Genomic DNA, 24,435 nt, shown 5'->3' with positions numbered 1-24,435 from the left:
AACTGTGGCGTCAATCCCTGAGCTTCTATAAGCGGACCAACTTGGAGCGAGCATTCCTTGTAACGACTGCCGGGACGGCCGCTCAGGCACAGTGGGGGCGTTAAGTCCCTTACCTCTCTCTCACTTCACCTCTCCCCTCCACCATTACCGGCGGTGGTACCAAGTTTCACAGTCCACGAAGCCCGAAGCCGTGATCACACTCCCGTGTCTGTTGCAGTACAAACGTGAGCGACGAGCAGGACTCCATGGTGTCGACGCTGACCATCGAACGCGCGCAGAAGAGGCACTCTGGCAACTACACGTGTGCCGCCGGCGGCGCCGCCTCCACCACCGTCGCCGTGCACGTGCTCAACGGTGAGATTCCTACAACATGTTTCTTCTAATTTTTAACTTACGATCATTTGATTTACGAACGTGTACGAGAGCGAGAGCGTTATGGCGAATCAAATTGGTACTATATCGCTGCTCCTCCATCTACATCTGTATACAGCAACTATTTTACGGTGTGAGGCGGAGGTTACTTTGTGTATCAATATCACTTCATCCTTTTCCTATTCCAGTAGCATATGTTACGCAGGAAAAAGGTTGGTGGTAAGTCTCCGACTGGGCCCTAATCTCTCTAACTTTAACTTTATCGTCTTTTTACGAGATGTACGTACGAGGAGGCTATACAAGCCTTGACTCTTCTAGGAGTGGATGCTCTCGGACCTTTAACACTAAACCGTAACGTGATGCACAACGCCTCTCTTGGAGCATTTTCAACTGGATTTGGCTATCTCTGTTACACTTTTGCGTTTACTAGATGAACCCGTAACGAAACGTGCTGCTGTTCTTTGGATCTTCTCTATTTCCTCTGTCAATCGTACATGGTACAGATCCTTTACTGTCAAGCAATATTGCAATATTGGTCGAAACAGTAGTTTGTAAGCTATTTCCTTTGCTAATCGACTATATATCTTCAGAATTCTTCCACTTAATCTTAGTCCGGCATCTGCATCACTCGCGATTGATTTTATGTCGTCGTTCCAATTCAGATCGCTTACTAGGCATCGTGCTGGATATTTTATGAAAGTAAATGCCCCCGTAGACTGTTCTGCTATTTTTAACCATACAAATACGCTCTTTCTGTTTACGCCTTCCCAGTGCGTTTTAGTTGCTAATATTTAGTGTCAATAGCCACTCCGTGCAGAAAGAGTAGGTCCTTTTCACGTCTTCTTGCATTACGCAATAATTTTATATTCCGTATACATCAACATCATCTGCGAAAAGTGTTATGGAAATTCTGACGTAACCTACTTCGTTATTTATATACAGGATGGTCCATTGATAGTGACCGGGCCAAATATCTCACGAAATAAGCATCAAACGAAAAAACTACAAAGAACGAAACTCGTTTAGCTTGAAGGGGAAACCAGATGGCACTATGGTTGGCCCGCTAGATGGCGCTGCCATACGTCAAACGGATATCAACTGCGTTTTTTAAAAATAGGAACCCCCATTTTTTATTACATATTTGTGTAGTACGCAAAGAAATATGAATGTTTTAGTTGAACCACTTTTTTCCCTTTGTGATAGATGGCACTGTAATAGTCACAAACGTAAAGTACGTGGTATTACGGAACATTCCGCCAGTACTTGCTTCGTGATACGTGACCCGTGTTAAAATGGACCGTTTACCAATTGCGGAAAAGGTCGATATCGTGTTAATGTATGGCTATTGTGATCAAAATGCCCAATGGGCGTGTGCTATGTATGCTGATCTATGTCCTGGACTACAGCATCCAAGTGTCTGGACCGTTCGCCGGATAGTTACATTATTTAAGGAAACAGGAAGTGTTCAGCCACACGTGAAACGTCATCCACGACATGCAACAAATGATGATGCCGAAGTAGGTGTTTTAGCTGCTGTCACTGCTAATCCGCACATCAGTAGCAGACAAATTGCGCGAGAATCGGGAATCTCAAAAACGTCGGTGTTGAGAATGCTAAAGCAACATCGATTGCACACGTACCATATTTCTATGCACCAGGAATTGCATGGCGACGACTTTGAACGTCGTGTACAGTCCTGCCAGTGGGCACAAGAGGAATTACGAGACGATGACAGAATTTTTTGCACGCGTTCTATTTAGCGACGAAGCGTCATTCACCATCAGCGGTAACGTAACCAGGCATAATACGAACTATTGGGCAACGGAAAATCCACAATGGCTGCGACAAGTGGAACATCAGCGACCTTGGCGGGTTAATGTATGGTGTGTCATTATGGGAGGAAGGATAATTGGCCCCCATTTTATCGATGGCAATCTAAATGGTGCAATGTATGCTGATTTCCTACGTAATGTTCTAACGATGTTACTACAAGATGTTTCACTGCATGACAGAATGACGATGTACTTCCAACATGATGGATGTCCGGCACATAGCTCGCGTGCGGTTGAAGCGGTATTGAATAGCATATTTCATGACAGGTGGATTGGTCGTCGAAGCACCATACGATGGCCCCCACGTTCACCGGATCTGAAGTCCCCGGATTTCTTACTGTGGGGAAAGTTGAAGGATATTTGCTATCGTGATCCACCGACAACGCCTGTCAACATGCGTCAGCGCATTGTCAATGCATGTGTAAGGTGTCAGGCAAATCCAACACCTTCCATGAAAACCCTGACATGATAAGCAAATCCAGTAGTATGTCACATAGCTCCGAATAAATCGTGACATTAAATTAACCAAAGTAATACGAGTAACGAGTGAGCAAATGGAATACCACAGACTAACACAAGAATGCCTAAATGCATGTCATACCTTCCCACCGTGAGACAGACGTAGTTCCGAGGGAAGAAACGAGAACAGAAGCCGAGAACAGAACCGTGTTAAGCGAGAAGGCCCTACGATAAGGGACGGACACCCACGTCGCCAGCTAACTGCTAAGACCACACCACCCGCAAGTTTTTAGTGTGAGACTTTTCCGCGTCTCTGTTACGTTAGGACCACCCCCCAGCCCATGTTAAAAGCTAGAGCCCTCGAGAAGAACAGTATAGATCTTACAATAACACAAAAAGGGCCACACCACCCGCAAGTTTTAGCGTGAGACTTTTTCGCGTCTCTGTTACGTTAGGACCACCCCCCAGCCCATGTTAAAAGATAGAACCCTCCAGAAGAACAGTATAGATCTTACGATAGCGCTAAAAGGACCACACCAGCTGCAAGTTTCAGCGTGAGACTTTTTCGCTTCTCTGTTACGTTGCAAACTTTGAAAACATTGCCCCACCACGAAAAGTATAACGTTTTTTATTGGATAGACAGAAATTTTGTAGGCAGAGCTTAAGGTTAACATTGAGACCCTGATTGGTCAGATGAAAACACAGCCAGATAGATTTGTTTTTAAACCAACTTCTGTAAATTGTAGTAAGGAGAAGTTAGAAGGGAGTTGCTTTGGAGATGGCGAGGTGAGCGGAGCTGTGCTGTCCGCCGCCCCCTAACGAACACCGACAAGGTAATGAACGTACGCGATGCCGCATTTTTGAGCACATAAGGCTTCACTCAGAACTGCAGAAGTCTCATCTGTTACATCCCCTTTACGTAACACTAGTGTCGATCGTCAATTAAAGCTCATGGTGTTCACATTTGCCATTTGAAGTAAAAAATCTGAACCTCGATGATTTTTCTGTTATATAGTTATTGAGAAGCCACATAAGCCACTGTAATTTACGACAACTTAGATAAGTAATTAAAGATAATTGAGGGTCACTGTAGACCATTTTGATAGTTTTCTCTCTTGTGAAACTTAATTTAAACCTATATTATAGATGTGATATGGCATAGGTCATCCTTCGATCCATTGTAGAACTTGGAAACCCATTCTGGGAATATTGGTTCACATTTTTGTTGAACACAGTTGGTTTTTACCATCCTGTATTAAAATATTTCCTTTTATCAATAGTGCAGTTTATAAACGATGTTTTGTGAGTACAATAAAATTTCCAATGGTAAACTTAACTGCTTTTTCGACGTTATTTTACCATCTAACTAAAAACAGGAAAGCCTTGAACCCCTTCCACTAAATTTAGTTAGTATTAAGATTCTTTTACAGGGAGTGCAGTGGAGCTGTCGATGAAATCATTAAGTATTTGGTTATATCATCGCTAGTCTCACTGAACTCTTCTGAATTCTACATGTCATGTGTGGTCTGACTTCTCCTTACCAGCAACAGGTCCCAGGTTCAAACTAGTCAATTCCCTAAAAAACACGCTCAGAGCGTCGTTGCGCGAAAGTGGTAGGGAGACACGATATAGAACAAACAGAGACCACGCAGAATGTTTAGACATGTGCGAACATTACGGAAGGCGAACTACTCGCTGCTGAGAGGAATGTCGTTAGACTTATTGCCAGATGCATTGAGGTTGACGGACATTATTTTGAGCATTTATTGCATTAATGTGGTATTTACAGGTATTTACGCTGTAACAGCATACGTTCTCAGAAATGATAAGTTCACAAAGGTATATATCACATTTGAACAACCGAAATAAAATGTTCAAACGTACCTATGTTCTGTATTTTAACTTAAAAAACCTACCTGATACCAACTGTTCGTCTAAAATTGTGGCCTTATGTTTGTGACTATTACAGCGCCATCTATCACAAAGCGAAAAAAGTGGTCCAACGAAAACATTCATATTTCTTTACGTACTACACGAATATGTAATAAAAAATTTGGGTTCCTGTTTAAAAAAACACAGTTGATATCTGTTTGACCTATGGCAGCGCCGTCTAGCGGGCCAACCATAGCGCCATCTGGTATCCCCCTTCAAACTACACAAGTTTTGTTCTTTGTAGTTTTTTCGTTTGACGCTTATTTCGTGAGATATTTGGCCCGACCATGATCAATGGACCACCCTGTATATATTGAAAAGTAATGTTCCTATAACACTCCTCAGCGGTATGCCCTAAGTTTCTTTTACGTCTGAAGACATCTGTGTGTGTTCTCTTTACCTCTGTTTGGTAGAATTCAATGCAGTGTGTATCACGTAAGAAAGCCGTGCATTCAGGAACATTCTCCTTTTACCACTGCTGTGAATATTTTTTTTTCCTTGAGTCACCAACCTTTTGACTGGTTTGATGCGGCCCAGGGAATTCATTTGCTGTGCCAGCCTCTACGTCACAGAGTAGCAGTTTCAGCCTACGTCCTCAACTATTTGCTGGATGTATTCCAATCTCAATCATCCTCTACAGCTCTTGCTATCTACACCTCCCTCTAATACCAAGGAAGTCATTCCCTGATGTCTTAACAGATTTCCTTGTCAGTGCTTTCCGATTATTCATTGCCTCCCCGACACTGAGCGGCACCTTTTCATTCCTTACCTTATCAGTCCACCTAATTTTCAACATTCATCTGTAGCACCACATCTCAAATAGTTTATCTCTCTTCTTTTCCAGTTATCTCGCAATCCAAGTTTCACAACCATACAATATTGTCTTCCCAACGTGCATTCTCAGAAATTTCTTCCTCAAGTTAAAGCCTATGTTTGATACTAGTAGACTTGTCTTGGTCAGGAATGCCCATTTTGGTAATAATAGTCCGCTTTTTGTGTTCTCCTTGCTCCGTCCGTCATTGGATATATTGCTGCGTAGGTAGTAGAATTCCCTGGCTTCATCTACTTTGTGACCATTCATCCTCGTGTTAAGTCCCTCGCTATTCTCACTTCTGCTACTTCACATACTTTCGTCTTTCTTCAATTTACTCTCAATCCACATTCTATACTCATTAGACTGTTCACTCGCTTCAGGAGATCATGTCATTCTTCTTCACTTACGCTCATCGCCGAATCGTACCATTGATATCTTTCCACATTGAATTTTGATTCCACTTCTGAAACTTTCTTTTATTTCCGTCACTGCATCTTACGTGTACAGATTAAAATAATAGGGATGAAAACTACATCTCTGTACTACACCCTTTTTAATCTGAGCAGTTCGTTCTTGGTCATTCACTCTTATTATTACTTCTTGGCTCTTGTACATATTGTAGATCGAGGATCTTACACCATTTTACATTGTCGAACGCTTTTTCAGGGTCGACAAATCCTATGAACGTGTCTTGATTTTTCTTTAGTCTTGCTTCCACTATCAACCGCAGGGTAAGAACTTCCTCTTTGGTGCCTTTACTTATCCTAAAGCCGAATTGATCGTCATCTAACACATGCTCAATTTTCTCCGCCATTCTTCTGTATATTATTGGTTCAAATGGCTCTGAGCAATGGGACTTAACTTCTATGGTCATCAGTCCCCTAGAACTTAGAACTACTTAAACCTAACTAACCTAAGGACATCACACAACACCCAGCCATCACGAGGCAGAGAAAATCCCTGACCCCGCCGGGAATCGAACCCGGGAACCCGGGCGTGGGAAGCGAGAACGCTACCGCACGACCACGAGATACGGGCTCTGTATATTATTCTTGTAAGCAACTTGGGTGCATGAGCTGTTAAGTTGATTGTGAGATAATTCTTGCATTTGTCAGCTCTTGCAGTCCTCGAAATTGTTTGGATGATATTTTTCCGAAAGTCAGATGGTATGTCGCCAGACTCATACACTCTACACACCAACGTGAATTGTCGTGTTGTTGTCACTTCCTCCGATGACTTCAGAAGTTCTCAGGATTGTTAACTATCCTTTCTGTCTTATTTGCTCTTAAGTTTTCCAAAGCTCTCGTAAATTCTGATTGTAATACTGTATCCTCTGTTTCGTATAAATCGCGTCCTGTTTTTTCTGCTAAAACATCAGACAAATCTTCTTCCTCACAGAGGCCTTAACTGTACTCCTTTCATCTACCCGGTCTCGGCTCTGCATGTAGCTGTGGAATTCTTAATTTTACCACCCTTGCTTTTAATTTCCCCGAAGGTTATTTTGGCTTCCTTTCGACAGTCATTTTTGTTTAGATTTCTTCACATTTTCATGCAGCCATTTCGTCTTAGCTTCACTGTACTTCTTATTAATTCATTCCCCAGCTACTCGTATTTCTGCATTCCTGGAAGTCCCTGACCATTTTTGTATTTTCTACTTTTATCACTCATTTGTTTTCTTCGCAGTTACCTCCTTTGTACCTATGTTTTTCTTTCCAACTTCTATCTGTGCCCTTTTTAGAGATGGCAATTCCTCTTAAACTGTACTGCCTACTGAGCTAGTGCTTGTTGCTGTACCTATAACCTTAAAAGACATTAAACATATCTCGTGATTCCTTAGTACTTCCGTATCGCACTTCTAAATAGTACTACACACCAATTACTCCTCTTCCCCAGAGAGAGCAATATTTCACTGGCAATACAACTGCACTCATTACTGATCTTAGCATCGTCAGGGGCTGTCGCTTCTCTACAGGACGCGTAGACAAACGTGATAGCGTCGAGGCCTCCTCTCTCTCTCTCTCTCTCTCTCTCTCTCTCTCTATCTATCTATCTATCTCTCTTCCTCTATCTCTCTCTGTACCAACGAATTACTTTCAGTAATGTAATAGTGTGTACACTGCCTGTGAAAATGTGAAGTAAAACTGTAGGGAAGGGTACATGATGTTACTTCAGTCATCACAGAGACGAGTGAAATTTACCAAGAACTTCTCATCTATTCTGGTGTGGATGAGTGCACTGTTTCGGTTGGGAATGGTGTCATAAAGTCGTTGTATCCACTCCTAAGGCCAGTTGGCTCTCTACTGTTGTAAATGATCCTCATTAATCTGAATAACAGGATATTATTATTATTGTTATTCTTGTACCGGCCGGAGTGGCCGAGCGTTCTAGGCGCTTCAGTCTGGAACCGCGTGACCGCTACGGTCGCAGGTTCGAATCCTGCCTCGGGCGTGGATGTGTGTGATGTCCTTAGGTTAGTTAGGTTTAAGTAGTTCTAAGTTCAAGGGGACTGATGACCTCAGATGTTAAGTCCCATAGTGCTCAGAGCCATTTGAACCATTATTCTCGTCCCAGAAACACACAGTTACATGTACATACATTTTATACAGTTATGATTAAATTACTTTTAGCCAAAACTTGGCCATATCCAGTCCATTTCCTGTTGCTTGTAGAATATCGTCTTCTGTGCAGGAGACTGGGCACAATCGACCCGGAACCATGCGCCGAACTGTCTGTACTTCTCCACAGTCAAACCGAATATCATTTGGATCAGTGAACCCCATCTTGCCAAGTTAACTTTTAATCTTCCAACTCCGGATCTCAGCCTATTCAGGAACTTCAAATTGTCCATTACCCGTCATGGCCTGGAGGTATGGCTTCAACAACTCTTTTTCCAACCAGAAGGAAGGTAGGTCGTAGCCCTCCATAGTTGTAACCCAGCTTTTTCAGCAGTGGTTCTAAGTTCCTTTGATGTCCTAAGGAAAGTCTTCCTTGATTTTAGTCGTTGCGGGTGCGGTTCATGCCCCTACAGAGGATAGGTAATTTCTTGTTCCACTGCGTTTGCTTCCTTGTTCGCAGCTATCTCACTTCGAAGAGATGGTGGAGCTATTCCTGCGAGGTTGTAAAAGCATTCGACTGGAGTGGATTTCAGGCAACTTGTTATAATTCTGCAAGTTTCGTTGAGGGCTACATCCACCTGTTTGGCATGAGTTACGTTATACCAAACAAGACAGGAATACTCTGACGCAGAATAACATAGTGCCATTGCAGATGTTCGGATTGTTTCAGGCTGAATAAAAAATACGGACGTCCCAGCTGGTTCCATACATGTTATATCTGGGACAGAACTGAGGACTTTACTGACGGTGGGAGTACTTCAGCGTCATGCACATGGTTCATTGAGGCATCTTCAGTTTCGAAGATTGCAACAGAAATCACTAGCTCGCTTCGTATGACAACGAAAAGATCCGTACGTTCCCGGAAAATATTAACCGGCATTTGTTTCTTGATGTAAATTACGATGACAAAGCTTCAATGACAATTAGGCAGGCAGATCCTGGAAATTATTATGTCGGAAATGGAATTTACTTATTTCACCTTCGATGTACCCAAGAATTTTAATTAATATACATATAATAGTTTTAATTTCACGCATATGTGTCGACAGTCCCGTTTCCTTTCATATCGCGAAGTGAGCACTACTCCCACGGCTAGTTACGGTACTCCATCCAAGTAGCATATTCTTAACAGAATATTGCATTGCAAGTGTCGCTGCCTGCGTTATAATTGTCGTACCGCCTTCTCACTCACTAATAAAGCGATTTGTACCACTTGTTGAGAGAACGAGCTATTCATCTTAACTGCAGCGTGGGGATACAACGTTGAAAATAGTAAATAAGTGGTGTCAGAGATAAGAGAAACCACACGAGTCTTGATCCGCACACCATGAAGCCGGGAGTAGCACCGCTGTGCCTCTTCAATGGGTGACTGGGACCGCCTTACCGATCGACGATGATTATCTGGGGCAGTGCGGACCGCGTTTTATTACCGAACACAACTCGACGCCATTCATCGGCAGTCCATTCCTCCTGCTCACGGCAGAATTCCAATCGCAGCCGTTTGCATTGTGGTGCCAACGACAACCTACTCGTGGTAAGGCAGCCACCTTGTTCATATGCCACCAGTCTCAGAGGAGTGGTGCGGTGTGGTGCGGTGTGAACACAATGTTGCAGGGAGTCCGTTATGAAGGGGTAACGATGTGCTTGGTGCACAGTACGTTCCTACAATATGCAATGACGAACCACTCTCACATCAAAATATCCCATATATCTTGATATTGTTCGACTCAGCTGACAACGAAAGCGGCCCCTTTGAAGCTCTCTCAGGGATAATGCTGTCCCACCTGAGTGCGACGTATAACTGACGTCGTTCTCAACCATTATATACCCTAACAGGCCTGGTAACAGCACTAAACAAGAACAACACAAATGCGCCCTCCGAGCCATTTTGCCAGTCGCAGAGAATTGCAACTCCATTCGTTTACGTGGCGTGTCCATGAACGAAGCTCCATTGTCATCCGACCTTGTCTCCTGGGCGCTTCACATTTTTCTTAGACAGTATATAAACGAACTAGCGTACAACGTCAGAAGTTCCATGAGGCATTTTGCGCATTGTGCCTGTGGCACTTCCCGTGAGTTTTATTTTCGCCTTCGGTTGTGGTGGGCTGCTGTGTTAATTTATAAAAGCTACCGCTTCAAACTGTTGCGTACAGGGTAAGCGAACAAAGCCTGATTGCGTTAGCCATCGGAGCGCCGGTGACGGCCCAGCGAGCGTGCAGAGAGGGTCGGACGCAGCTTTTGCCGTGGACCATCGACACTATGTTTCTTCCAGTGGTTTTCTTTAATTCATGTTTTTCTTTGGTCGATGCTCTTTGTATATCACGCGATCGCAGAACAATCACTGTAAGTAGACATATGCATTAAATATCTCAGTATCCGTAAAAAGCTACTTTAAATGCAATTGCCACGTAAAACTAATCACAATTAAAGGAGATCCCAGACAGGTTCACTAGAAGAATCCTTAGGAAATGTAGTCCATCCACGAACGAAGTAGCTTGTTTCACTACTACAATCTGAGATCCGTAGCAGATAGACAGAGGAAACAGAGAAGATCCAAATAAGAGCATTACCTTAAGTTGTATGTTTATTTACTAAATGCGAAAGCACCACGGAGATGCTCATCCGATTCTTGGCGGAGGTGCTACAATACATGCATTGTGAATCAATATGTGATTCAATGGCTTCCTCTTACGTATATCAGGAGAAAAGACGATGAAATTAAAATTAGAGGCACACGGAGGTTTACCAACAATCTTCCTTTTTCCGTAATCTTCGCGGTTGATGAGGAAAGGGGGGAGGGTGATAGCGATATAAAGTACCCTGCCACAAACATCACCAAGTGGTACGCTGAGTGTTGTTGTGGATATAGAGGCGCCTTTCGATTTGACATGCGCTGTCTTTTGTGTTCGACACAGATTTAAGAAATCAATTACAAAACAGAACTCCCTGTACACAGTGTAATCAGCTGGTAAACGGACTTCCCACACAGTGAAAGTCCAGTGCCCAGTTCACGTCTTATGTCTCTGTTACATGTAGGATTAATATCAACGAACTGTAACCAAAGGCCCTCGGTGTGGATGACCATTATCTAGGAAGTGCAGAGAGAACGGACGCAAACACGTTGCAAAATCGGTGCCATAATTTCCACTCTCCTCCTGACAGAGAAAAACGTGAAGTGTAAAACTGACCTTTTTTCAAAGTGAAAAATATCACAATGTATCTGTCCTTGTTCTGTGTTTGTTGTACAAATTTTGCGCTACTAATCGTCAGTCTACATCTTTCTCTACATGATTACACTGCATTTCACGCTGGAGTGTGATAGATAGAGAGAGATAGGAGGCCTCGACGCTATCACGTTTGTCTACGCATCCTGTAGAGAAGCGACAGCCCCTGACGATGCTAAGATCAGTAATGAGTGCAGTTGTATTGCCAGTGACATATTGCTCTCTCTGCGGTAGAGGAGTAATTGGTGTGCAGTACTATTTAGTAGTGGGATACGGAAGTACTAAGGAATCACGAGATATGGTTAATGTCTTCTAAGGTTATAGGTACAGCAACAAGCACTAGCTCAGTAGGCAGTAGAGTTTAAGAGGAATTGTCATCTCTAAAAAGGGCACAGATAGAAGTTGGAAAGAAAAACATAGGTACAAAGGAGGTAACTGCGAAGAAACCAAATGAGTGATAAAAGCAGAAAGTACAAAAATGGTCAGGGACTTTCAGGAATGCAGAAATACGAGTAGCTGGGGAATGAATTAATAAGAAGTACAGTGAAGCTAAGACGAAATGGCTGCATGAAAATGTGAAGAAATCTAAACAAAAATGACTGTCGAAAGGAAGCCAAAATAACCTTCGGGGAAATTAAAAGCAAGGGTGGTAAAATTAAGAATTCCACAGCTAAATGCAGAGCAGAGACCGGGTAGATGAAAGGAGTACAGTTAAGGCCTCTGTGAGGAAGAAGATTTGTCTGATGTTTTAGCAGAAAAAACAGGGCGCGATTTATACGAAACAGGGGATACAGTATTACAATCAGAATTTACGAAAGCTTTGGAAAACTTAAGAGCAAATAAGACAGAAAGGATAGTTAACAATCCTGAGAACTTCTGATGTCATCGGAGAAAGTGACAACAACACGACAATTCACGTTGGTGTGTAGAGTGTATGAGTCTGGCGACATACCGTCTGACTTTCGGAAAAATATCATCCAAACAATTTCGAGGACTGCAAGAGCTGACAAATGCAAGAATTATCTCACAATCAACTTAACAGCTCATGCACCCAAGTTGCTTACAAGAATAATATACAGAAGAATGGCGGGTTCGTAGCAAGCTCATATTTATCTCTGGAGTATATCTATCAGGTATTACAACATATATTAATTATTATTTCAGATTCTTAAAATTTTGACAAGATTAAATTCTTAACTTCTAAAAAACCCCCGTTCAGAAGAATGTCACTATGTACTTGTGACTGTCACTGACACTTCAACTGTTATCTCTTACTGTTGTCTGCATGGTCAGTACTGTATATCATGAACAGCAGTGGCCCCACGAAACTTTCTTGGGGTACACTTGAAGGTATTTCTATATCTGTCGATGACTGTACAATGCAGATATCATGCTGCATCCTCACTCAGAGAAATCCGCATTCCTGCCATAAATTTCGCTTGATACCTCATGCGATTGTACTTTCGGCAGTAATCACACTTGTGGCACAGAGTCAAAAGCTTTTGGAAGTGATGAAACACTACATCTGTCTGACTGTAACAATCCATGCCTTTCGGAAATACATGTGAGGATAGCGGGAACAGGGTTTCACAGGATGAGTATTCTCGGAATCCATGCTGTTTGGTATCACGGATGCATTACTACAATAAATGCATGTCAAGGGCAGTGAACGGTAGTTTTGTTGTTCTCTTCTGCTATGATTCTTGTAGACGGATGTGACGTGTTCTTCCTGCCAACCAATGGGCAAGGGTTTCTGTTCGAGGGATCTATAATGTGTTATATTAAAAGGGGAAGTGACTTTGATGCTAAGTCAGTGGCGAACCTGGTATAGAACCAAACAGGGCTTCAATCGGGCCCTGGAAGTTGTTTAGTTTTAGCGATTGCAGCTGATTCTCTACATCACTAGCACAAATGTCTATATCATTCATATTTACAGAGGTGCGAGAATGAAATTCGTCCCAAATCCTGAAGTTTCATTTATAAAGAGGCATTTACGGAGTTCGAAAACTCTGGTTTTGTTTTCCTATCCTCAGATTCATTTTCTGTCTTGCATATGATTATCTGGACACAAACTTTGTTGCCACTAACAGCCCTTACGTATGACCGGAATTGCTTTGGGTCTTGTGGGAGATCGTTCGGTAATATTCTGCTACCGAATTCGTTGAAGTCTTCATGTAGTGCCTTCCCGTCTAAATCATTTACATAAACGCTTGCATATGAAAAATTGATTTCTAGAAAAACTAATGGTTTGATATTAACCCCAAAGTAAAAGTTCGCCCTATACTGCAACAGTAATTCTATATTCATCAAGCGACTATACGTCTCACGGAGAATTATATTATACTTAGCACCAATCCGACATTTCGAAACCCACCTTTAAATTTTGTATCCATGAAGAACAACAAGAAAGAAATACACTGACAAAATTTTAGCTGCTAAGGCTCAGTGCAAGTTTTTTTTAAAAAAAAGAAATTTAAGTTACTCCTTTTGTCGCTCGAGAAACAACATATGATAGCGGTCTGTACACCCCTTCCTGTCTAAAGCGGTGTCTGCCGTGGCAAGGGAGCGTAGCATCGCGTACTTGTAATGTCTGGAGTGTCACAAGCGAATCTGAAAGGCCTAAGCCATACAAAAAATGTCACATATCATTAACGTTTTGAATAAGAGTCAGTTCATATTCACAAGTAAACTCTTGCGTACCTATGAAATTCTTATAAAGGCCACTAACAGAGAAACATAAATCAAGTTAGTATTTGATGTTACATTACAGACGAAGACATGAAATTTTTCAGGGCATACATCATTTTATAAAAATTCTTGCAGCACGGTTCTTACGGTATTGTTTGAATAATGTGTGTTTTAATAACAAAGACACATTTCCGCTTTTGTCACCCAAATTCGTCAGAGTAAAGAGAAGTGTCATTTGAATGGGGGAAACAAATGTTTTACTTACACCAGCACACCTGACGAAAGAAAGATCAATGCTCTCAGGCACGTCACAGCAACCACTATTTCTGTTTAGGCACCATTGCGGTGAAGTAAGAATTGATCCTGGCAGTTGCTCTGCTTACTGTGTTGCAGATTGAGAACACCTAAAGCAATTTGTACTCGTACCTTGCGCCAATGCAAACATAAACCACAAATAACTGAAATTTAAGAATCCTGTTATCTTAATAAGCCTCCAGTGCCACGGGCCGATCGGAGCTTATATTGTCCGACAGTTTACATAAACCTACTTTCTACATTTGAAAAATTTCCTTATGAATGTAAGCGTGGATTGTCCTGCGTGGAATCTGTGTTATGGCAATAGTCTTACCTCGTCCTCCTGGAAGACAGGGGCATCGTTATGTCCAGTCAAGAGTCCAACAAAAGCAATGACTATATTTTTACAAACTGATTAGAAAACGTTTCAAATAAAGTGATTAGAATTATTCTTTCCTATTTTTCCGAGTTTTGATTGGTCGATTACTATATTTTTGCCACTAAACAGTTATTTTTATATTTATGGTCGTAATATGCCTTGAGGTCCTTGAAGGCAGGTATAGAGATGCGTAAGTAATATTTCACTCATAATTATCATTGTCATTTTTTCACACGAATATGCCACATTAGGGGGAACACACTCCGCCTATCTAACCCATGTTAATTTAGGAAAGTATTTGACCTGTTTCTGAGAAAAACTGTTTTATGCAGGACCTTAATATCTTTACTGTATGTTACATGATGCTAATAGAGTCAACTGTACTAAAATCTACTTTACCCATTTTATAGTTTTTAAGAAATACTTTTTATAAATTTATTAACAAAAAAGTTTTTTCCGCAGAAAATATTTTTTGTGTACTTCCTAGTGGGGGAATATTAATGAATGTAGAACCAGAGGTGGCTTTTTATGTTATGCAGAGTCTCTGAAAATTTCATTCATTTATCTACGATAGTTTCTGATGTAATGGGGCATATGTACGGAAAATTATAGTTTTCGGGAAATTTACTTTAAAGAAAAAAGTTTTGAAATTTGTTACTTACAGTTAATTAAAACTGTCCAGCTGCATATGATGGCCATTCTTTGGCCTCTAGCAGGTCTTGCAGCTTCTATTTCACCTTCCTGGATGTTTGTGTTGCTTTCTTGGCCATATTAGATGCAGACATCCCTGCATCGGCTATCCTCATTTTATCGCAATGTTGCAGCCCAATGCTCATATTTTCACCAGGATTAATTCTTAGCTTTTTCAGTACCCAACACTTTCCAATATTACCATAATTGAATGTAATAACAGCATCATGAACTCCTAGTTTCATTGTATGCATGCCTACAAATACAGTTTTAGGAAGGCGGTTCCAAATAATGCTGTTGAAACATTCATTTGGGTTCTGTGTCTGCCCATGAAGACATTTCCTTAGAAGGTCAGGATGAGCCAAGTCTCAGAAACTGGGTTTAATTGCTGTAATAACAGCAGCAGGAAGAGAATGCTGGTGAGAATAAAAGTCTACAGTTGCCTGAGCCCTATTATATTTGCACCACGAATTTTCTCATCATGGACACAATCCATGACATGGCTTATCATCAGTAGAGGACTTATGGAAGAAATTGACCCAATCATCTCTCTTCATTGCCTCCAGATTTTCTTTATTTCTCCTAATTACCTGCAAGTTTTCTATAAAAACTACTCGAAATCACACCTGAATAAAACTAATCGTGTGTTTGAAAGCATGTTGTTTACAAACAGCAGAAACAAAAGAATACCGACCGTTGCATTCCAAGGATAGCCAACACACTCGAGAGTAAAAGAAAATCACTAACGTGCAATCTGAATCTAAATATATGCAGAAAAGTGGGTGACAGAAAAGTGGGCGTGCACATAAACACGCGTTGTAGGAAACCGATCTTTAAATGCTCGAAAAATTTTTTTTCTGCAAAATCCTTTCCAGAGTACTTAAATCAAGCCATAATCCATCGAAATATGATGAAAACCGAAAATTGATTTTTTTCGACCTGAACCACGGTGTGGTCCCCTTAATAGTCGATTGCACATCAGACTCAGTCTTTTTCTCCCCTCGAAATGATAAGTGCGATTTGCTCGCAGTTCTTTCACGAGACCTGACTGATCGGCATTTGACATCGCAGATGTGAGGTTAACACAAAGCTGTGTCTTCACATCAGCTGCGAATGAATGACATTTACCTTACAGTTTTCCTTCTTTTTGTGACTTCGTATAGTGTATGATTTCCTGAATCTCCTTATCAGGTAGAAGAAGACTTAAAATTAGCAGCGTCCATCTTCACTGCGATTTGGAGGGCCCAGTCTCGTCGGCCTCCATCGATAATGGTGCACTGCTTCTCATATTTCGAGAACACTCCACTAATGAACTGTTGTCCATGTTATTTATTCGAGATTAGAGCCTTATGTTGATTATTAACGGGAGGTAACGTGACTTTCGGGCCACCCTGTACAGTAAATCTTTCAGATAGTTTTTTCTTCACAGATCTGCGCATTTCATTTTGGTGCATATTTATTATTTTGTATAAGTCTTCCTCCGTTTCTGCAGACCACGATCTGATTGTACGAAGCAAAACCTGGTTTGTACACTGCTTAACATTAAGCTTCAAACACAATGAATAATAATTCAGTTTTATCTCCATTGCTAACGATTACACGAATGCAACAGCAACTGATAATTAATAACTATATTAAATAAGTGGCAGATTTGAGTGAACAGTAGCTGGAGACAGTTACTTCAGAGAAACTATCAACGAAAACTGAAATTCTCCTTATGAATTACAATCCCGCCAATTAATTTTATCTTTTTCACGTTTCACCTCCGACCAAATAGATGTGCCTGTCATGTTGCAGCTGCACAGTCTACCACAGCTCTGGTAGGGCTGTACAATTATCCACCTCGTGAGCTACGAATTTGGCAATTTTCGACAATTTTTAAAAATAATTGCAGCGTGTCTTAACAGCTTAATTTTGACCGGTCATTTCGTTCCGTGTATTCTTCCTGTATAAAAAATTCCATGCCACGTTTCGACGTGTCAGATTGGACCATTCCCTTGATAGTACACTCCATATACGAGGTACAGGTGGGAGATAAAATACTTTCGCTCATTTTTGCACACTACTAAAGGTAAATATTTACGGAATTCCACTTCACTGTAACATGGTGACAAAAATTCCAAATGCAGGGATTCCAAAGTCCATGGACAGCCGCTGGAATGCTACATTGTGCTACGTGGTTCCACCAACTTTCATGGCATCGAACCACATATGAATGATGGTGTTATCTGGTGGCTCTGCGATAACGGACCTATAGAACTCAAGATCTTAAGTAAGATGTACCAATATTCCTATTGTACTTGCCTGAAAAGTACGACAGGCAATAACATCACGTCGATTAAGACACTCTCTGGATCACTGATCCTTTGATTACAACCGAAATGAACAATAGCCACAGCAATCCAACTACAGTCCTGTGAAACAGCATCATCCACCGTAAAGAAAAAGTTCAATATTCCACTCACAAAACTACAGGACCATCCGAAACATTCTATAATCCATAAGGCTGACCATGTAATTTACCGCATATGTAAGTAGCCACAAAAGAGTTTATAACTTTTTTGATGGTGGAACCGTCCGAGACTCAAGTTACATTATCCTTCAGTCACTACGAGTTTACTGGAGTCAAATCTGTGATACTAAAGATGCACCATGTGTGGATTGTCGTACAGAATTTCAGGAGAACTGAAAAATGTTTGGAACTTGCTGCCCCATATATCGGGCAAATTTTCGGGCCATCAAATGTATCCTGTACAACAGGAGACGACCACGAAATAATTACTCTGAAACTTCGTAGAAGAATGATGTCTACAGCACACACTTTTAACAAAATTTTATACAAGAATTTTATTTCTCTTGTTAAGGTGTACTTGGTGAAATCAGATCACGGCACATTTGACTTGAATGATGATTCAGAGAATCATTGATTCTGAAATTAGTAGTCAAGGTAATAAAGTGTTTTTAATGTTCATTTCACTATATCGTTTAATAAACAGTTTTTTTCTTAGTTGTGTCTAGGAAGCAACACGCAATTGGAAGCCACGAAATTCGATAGACGGTTCAATCAGGAGACTCAGTGCGTTTTCTGCATTTGTCGACACACTTAAAGGATCGCTTTTTTGAATCGCCCTTATTGCCTACCGTTAAGACGAGGGACTTTGGAATAATGCTCAAACTTGCCTGCCACCTTCCTCGGTAAGAGTGAAAAAACGTGGCTGTCTACGACGTCACCCTCAGCCTCGTCGATGTTTCAAATAGTAATGTGCCACCACATGCCAAAAGGAGACCAGAGCTCAGTTCATGTGAGCTGAAAGGTGATCTCATGGTGTCAGATTGGCACCAGATTTCATCACAATCCTGGCTAACACCACCATGGACTTCTCACACAATAGCGAAGTTGTCAGAACCCTTTTAGCTACATTTAAACCCTTTTTCGACGCCTCTTTGATGGAGGTCAGAACCGTGACACCCATCGTCGGAATCACGTGGTTTTCATTTAGGTAGCTGAGGGAAACATTTCAGACACTGCCGCTCAGAATCAACATAAAAAGGCTTTTTGGGAAGGCACAGACTATGTCGATAGAGCACTTCTTTCCTTGGGGAATTAATTCCCAAATATTTCGCGGTTGAGAATGACAGTTCGAAGAGTGATGAGCAACAGGTCAACATTCTTCGCAAACTGTGTCTTGGCTGACACCCCTTGGACGATTTATACTTTCTCTCAGGACACTAATCATGGTCGCACCGATTTGGAATCTAGTGCAACTGCAGTTCTTGCTCTGATAAACAAGGTGGAACCACCAGGGACCGTTTAAATTACTGGAAGAAATTTGAAACTGATACAAAACAGCCAAGCGTGCTTGTACTTTTTCAGCTCTCCTTTTTCGTTGCCCGCTGCGGCTTGAGCACAGGGGGATGTTACATTGACATACGTATGAATAAAACAGCAAAGGATCCTTCTAAGACCTTCCAGTTCAGGAACACCTTCGGTGATACCCTACGCCTTTGTTAAGCAGTTGAAAAATGTACCGCTACAGAAAGAAACTGTGATGGTAGATTCGGGTGCCCGCCGGCTGGCAATCGCTTGACACCTTTCATATCCCGAATGCCAACTAGTAGGCGCAGGAACAGCTGAATAATCTTCACACCGGCGCCTAGAACTCTCGTCACAGTTTCTCCCTGTACATTTTCCGTTTTATTCAAGCGTAATCAATCTCGCACCCCTCTGTGATCAACCCGCAGGAGGTGCGAAAAATGTACCGCTACAGAAAGAAACTGTGATGGTAGATTCGGGTGCCCGCCGGCTGGCAATCGCTTGACACCTTTCATATCCCGAATGCCAACTAGTAGGCGCAGGAACAGCTGAATAATCTTCACACCGGCGCCTAGAACTCTCGTCACAGTTTCTCCCTGTACATTTTCCGTTTTATTCAAGCGTAATCAATCTCGCACCCCTCTGTGATCAACCCGCAGGAGGTGCGAAATAGGAGGGTTGAAAATCATAAGCACCCTTTCTGTTCCGTATCGTGTCGAATTTTTTTGGAAACGTTTTTAAAGGTCCGCAGTGGGTCCACCTCGTACACGGAGCAAAAACTGCGGTGACACTGCACTACGAAGGGAAGCTTTGAGGCGTTGCTGGCCCGCGATGTCTTTCGAGTAGGCTTTAATAGTCCGGGAAGCGTCAGCAGTCTCGATTCTGAGCGGTGGTGTGTCTGAAACGTATTCCTCGGGCCCAATAAAAAAGTAGGCACCGCTGTTCTGAACTCTGTCGTTTGGATATCGAAAGACTGGGTGAAATGTGGGTATGATGGATGTGACGACCTTCCTATCGTGTGACACATCCACGGTGGCGTTGGGCAGAATTGTGGCAAAATGTGGTGATAATGTGACATAATTAAGCCACCTTAAACCCCACATGATCGCCATTCTCTTCTGAAGCGTCACAGAGGCCGAGAGTGACGTCACATGACGGCACGCTTTTGCACCGTTACAAAGAAATGTTGTAAGTACCTTGGAGCAAAATTTCAAACTGCTACGTCTCAAAAAGAGACAGTTAGGCTGCTTCGAAGAAAAGAACCTTTAATTGTGTTAAGCACTGTTGTAAGACGGTCCCTTTCGATAGCAAATTACGTTATATTGCACAGTGATCTGTGTAAGTTCATTCCTTAATCTAGATTAAAGCTTTCCTGCTGTTTCCAGAACACTGCATCGCTAGCAGCAGATCTAAGATTAATCTACGCTTGTGAAAGCTTTCTAACAGTACGTCCAATGCAGGGAATTAGTAATTACTTTGCTCCTCATTGTGAAAACTCCTTGTACTTCACGTGGGCACAAGTGCCGACAAATGGTGAAACGTTATTCGCTAGAATTTATTATATTAGTACTTGACGTGATTACCGGCATTGAATCAAACCTCCAGTATTAAGTAATAACGTTCCCTAACGCTCGAACCATTACTAGTGCAATTTTGAAAAACAGTACTTTACATGATTGTTGTATGACAATCTATGTGATATCCGTGTACTAGTGGCGAAATAAAGTGGGACATATACTGGAAGAATTCGTCGAAAAGCGACATCACATTGTTGTGCAGAATGTAATGTTTCTCTGTCTCTCATTTTCAAAAAAATTCAAACAAGAACGTGATGCAACAGCCTAAAAATAAAATTTATTCTCTTCCTTCATACTTTCTTTTCGATCCAATTCAACTGCAATTTTGATCTATAGACTAAAATAAAAAATCTATTCTTTTAGTGGGTGAACAAGAAACGTGGCATTACTTGGTCAGCCAGTTCTGAGGAGGGTTATTCACTGAAGCACAGGAGCTCGCATGAAAAATATCCACTTACGGAGTTGGTTGTCGGTTGGTTTGGGCGACGGGACGAATTTAGGTTTGAATAAGTATTTTTCCTGCAATACTGTAGACGCCATGTGATTAAATTTTCGTTTTGACGTGGAAACGTCTGAGCGCTCGTCGGTCTAAGTTACTTGTGTCACAAAATACCATTTGATTTCAGTCACTGATTTCTACGATTGTAATAATGTGCTAACAATATTTGAGCTCACAACCGACAGATGCCACCTTTGAATGTCTAGATCGCGTTATTTATTTGTCCTGTGGCGTCACTGTAGCAGTGTTATCAAATGCCCACGATTGTTATAAATTATACTTCAGAAAAATATATTAACTGGTGCAGAGTGGAAACATGTTTAGCTAGGGCATTGATTCGGACGTCAATGTGAAGAGATCGTGGAGTACTACTAGGACTGACAGTGAGACAATGAAAATATTTGCCGAAATGTAAGTGAAAATTCCTATTAAAATTAAGGGAGCGTAATAAGGAGAGACGTCATTTCATATGACTTGTACCAATGGTTGGGATTATGAAAAACACAAATCAGAAGAGAGTGCGTGTGGGACAGAATCCAACGAGCAGAATAATTCAGTGTTAAGCGAATGCCATGGAGCTACTGCATCACTGAAAAGAAATATAAAAAATATTGCAAAGCTCTTACGTAACTAGTCCAACGGACATAGAACGACTAATAACAGTCCAACAGTCCAAACTTGTGCTTTATCTATTCTGTAACCGTTATACTGTTCTGTACAACTATTGTATTAAAGATGCAGACCATTAACTTTCATATTAATATTAAGAGTATATCTAAGAAAGACGAAAGTAATGAGGAGAAGCAGAAATGAGAACAGCCAGAAACTTAACATCAGAATTGATGGTCACAAAATAGAAGAAGTTAAGGAATTCTCCTACCCAGGCAGCAACATACCCAACGACAAACGGTGCGAGGAGGACATCAAAAGCAGAATAGCACTGGCAAAAAGGGTATTCCTGGCCAAGAGAAGTCTCCTAGTATCAAACATAGACCTTAACTTCAGGAAGAAATTTCTAACAATGTATGCTTGGAGCGCAACATTGTGCGGTAGTGCAAAGTGGACTGTGGGAAAACCGGAACAGAACGAATCGAAGTACATTACTGGCCATTAAAATTGCTACACCACGAAGATGACGTGCTACAGACGCGAAATTTAACCTACAGGAAGAAGATGCTGTGATATGAAAATGATCAGCTTTTCAGAGCATTCACACAAGGTTGGCGCCGATGGCGACACCTAAAACGGGCTGACATGACGAAAGTTTCCAACCGATTTCTCATAGACAAACAGCAGTTGACTGGCGTTGCCTGGTGAAACGTTGTTATGACGCCTCGTGTAAGGAGGAGAAATGCGTACCATCACATTCCCGACTTTGATAAAGGACGGATTGTAGCCTATCGCGATTGCGGTTTATCGTATCTCGATATTGCTGCTCGCGTTGGTCAGGATCCAATGTCTGTTAGCACAATATGGAATCGGTGGGTTCAGGAGGGTAATACGGAACGTCGTGATGGACCCCAACGGCCTCGTATCACTAGCAGATGACAGGAATCTTATCCGCATGGCTGTAGCGGATCGTGCAGCCGCGTCTCGGTCCCTGAGTCAACACATGGGGACGTTTGCAAGACAATAACCATCTCCACGAACAGTTCGACGACGTTTGCAGCAGCATGTACTGTCAGCTGCGGTTGCCCTTGACGCTGCATCACAGACAGGAGCGCCTGCGATGGTGTACTCAAAGACGAACCTGGGTGCACGAATGGCTAAACGTCATTTTTCCGGATGAATCCAGGTTCTGTTTACGGCATCATGATGGTCGCATTCGTGTTTGACATCGCGGTGAACGCACATTGGAAGCGTGTATTCGTCATCGACATACTGGCGTATCACCCGGCGTGATGGTATGGCGTGCCATTGGTTGCACGTCTCGGCCACCTCTTGTTCGCATTGACGGCACTTTGAACAGTGGACGCCAGATTTCAGATGTGTTACGACCCTTGGCTTTACCCTTCAATCGATTCAGCAAAGTAATGCACGACCGCTTGTTGCAGGTCCTGTAAGGGCCTTTCTGGATACAGAAAATGTTCAACTGGCCAGCACATTCTCCAGATCTCTCACCAACTGAAAACGTCTGGACCATAGCGCCGAGCAACTGGCTCCTCACAATACGCCAGTCACTGTTCTTGATGAACTGTGGTATCGTGTTGAAGCTGCATGGGCAGCTGTACCTGTACACGCCATCCAAGCTCTGTTTGACTCAATGCCCAGGCGTATGAAGGCCAATAATGACGGCTGGAGATGGTTGTTCTAGGTACTGATTTCTCAGGATCTATTCACTTAAATTGTGTAAAAATGTAATCACATGTCAGTTCTAGTATAATATATTGGTCTAATGAATACCCGTTTATCATCTACATTTCTTCTTGGTGTAGTAATTAAATGGCCAGTAGTGTATTAGAGATGTGGTGCTACGGACGAATGTTAAAAATAAAGCGGACTGATACGGTAAGGAATAGGAGGTTCTGCACAGAATCTGGGAGGAAAGGAACATACGGAAAAAACTGACAAGGACAGGATGGTAGGACGTCGTGAATGACTTCCTTGTTACTCCAGGGAGCTGTAGAAGGCAAAAACTGTAGAGGAACACAGCGATTGGAATACATCCAGCAAATAATTGAGGTCGTCGGTTGCAAGTGCTACCCTGAGATGAAGAGGTTGGCACAGGAGTGGAATTCGTGGCAGGATGCATTAAACCAGTCAGAAGACTGATGACTCAGAGAGAGAAAAAATTAAGACCAAACCCTTGTCATTATTTTACGAAAAATCTATGGCGCGGACACGAACTGCGCACACACAGTATTTGTGCTATCGCTCCTGGTGTTTCATTCTTTATTGCCAGTTGTGTATTCCACCTCAACAGCTGTGTATAAACTGCTGGACGTGTGGTGTGTGCAGGTCAGCTGCCGGCGGCTGTGCAGCACAACGGCTCGGGGTCTCGCCCGGCCAGCGGCGCAGCTGCTTGCCTGCTGCTGCTTCTGCTGCTTCTGCCGGTGGTGATGGCCCTGCCCCCGACCGCTCCAGGCCGGTGACGCTAGCTGACGGGCCGGCGACGCCCCTCTGTTGCAGCTGTCCACAGGTACGAGGCGTCCTCGCCGTACATCAACACACTGCCTCCAGATGAGGCAAGATTTTACGAGTTATCGGCTACTCGACAATTCGATAAACCGCGTGTTAAGTCTCGAC

At 42.3% G+C, this 24,435-nt stretch overlaps 1 protein-coding gene across 1 annotated transcript in view; it reads left to right on the top strand.

The window, feature by feature from the left end:
- Positions 1-24,224, top strand: part of LOC124616400 (V-set and transmembrane domain-containing protein 2B-like) — a gene marked incomplete at its 3' end in the record, with an annotated part of 119,569 nt that extends 95,345 nt beyond the window's left edge. Inside the window, exons 5-6 of the mRNA XM_047144704.1 lie at positions 218-354; positions 24,148-24,224. Of these exons, the coding sequence (XP_047000660.1) occupies positions 218-354; positions 24,148-24,224 (214 nt within the window). The remainder of the gene's footprint in view (positions 1-217; positions 355-24,147) is intronic.
- Between the last annotated feature and the right edge of the window lie 211 nt (positions 24,225-24,435).

The sequence above is a fragment of the Schistocerca americana genome, chromosome 5, assembly GCF_021461395.2.
Source record: "Schistocerca americana isolate TAMUIC-IGC-003095 chromosome 5, iqSchAmer2.1, whole genome shotgun sequence".
Classification (NCBI taxonomy): Eukaryota; Metazoa; Arthropoda; class Insecta; order Orthoptera; family Acrididae; genus Schistocerca; species Schistocerca americana.
Note: the sequence above shows the minus strand (reverse complement) of the source record. Positions and strands in the feature narration are given on the sequence as shown.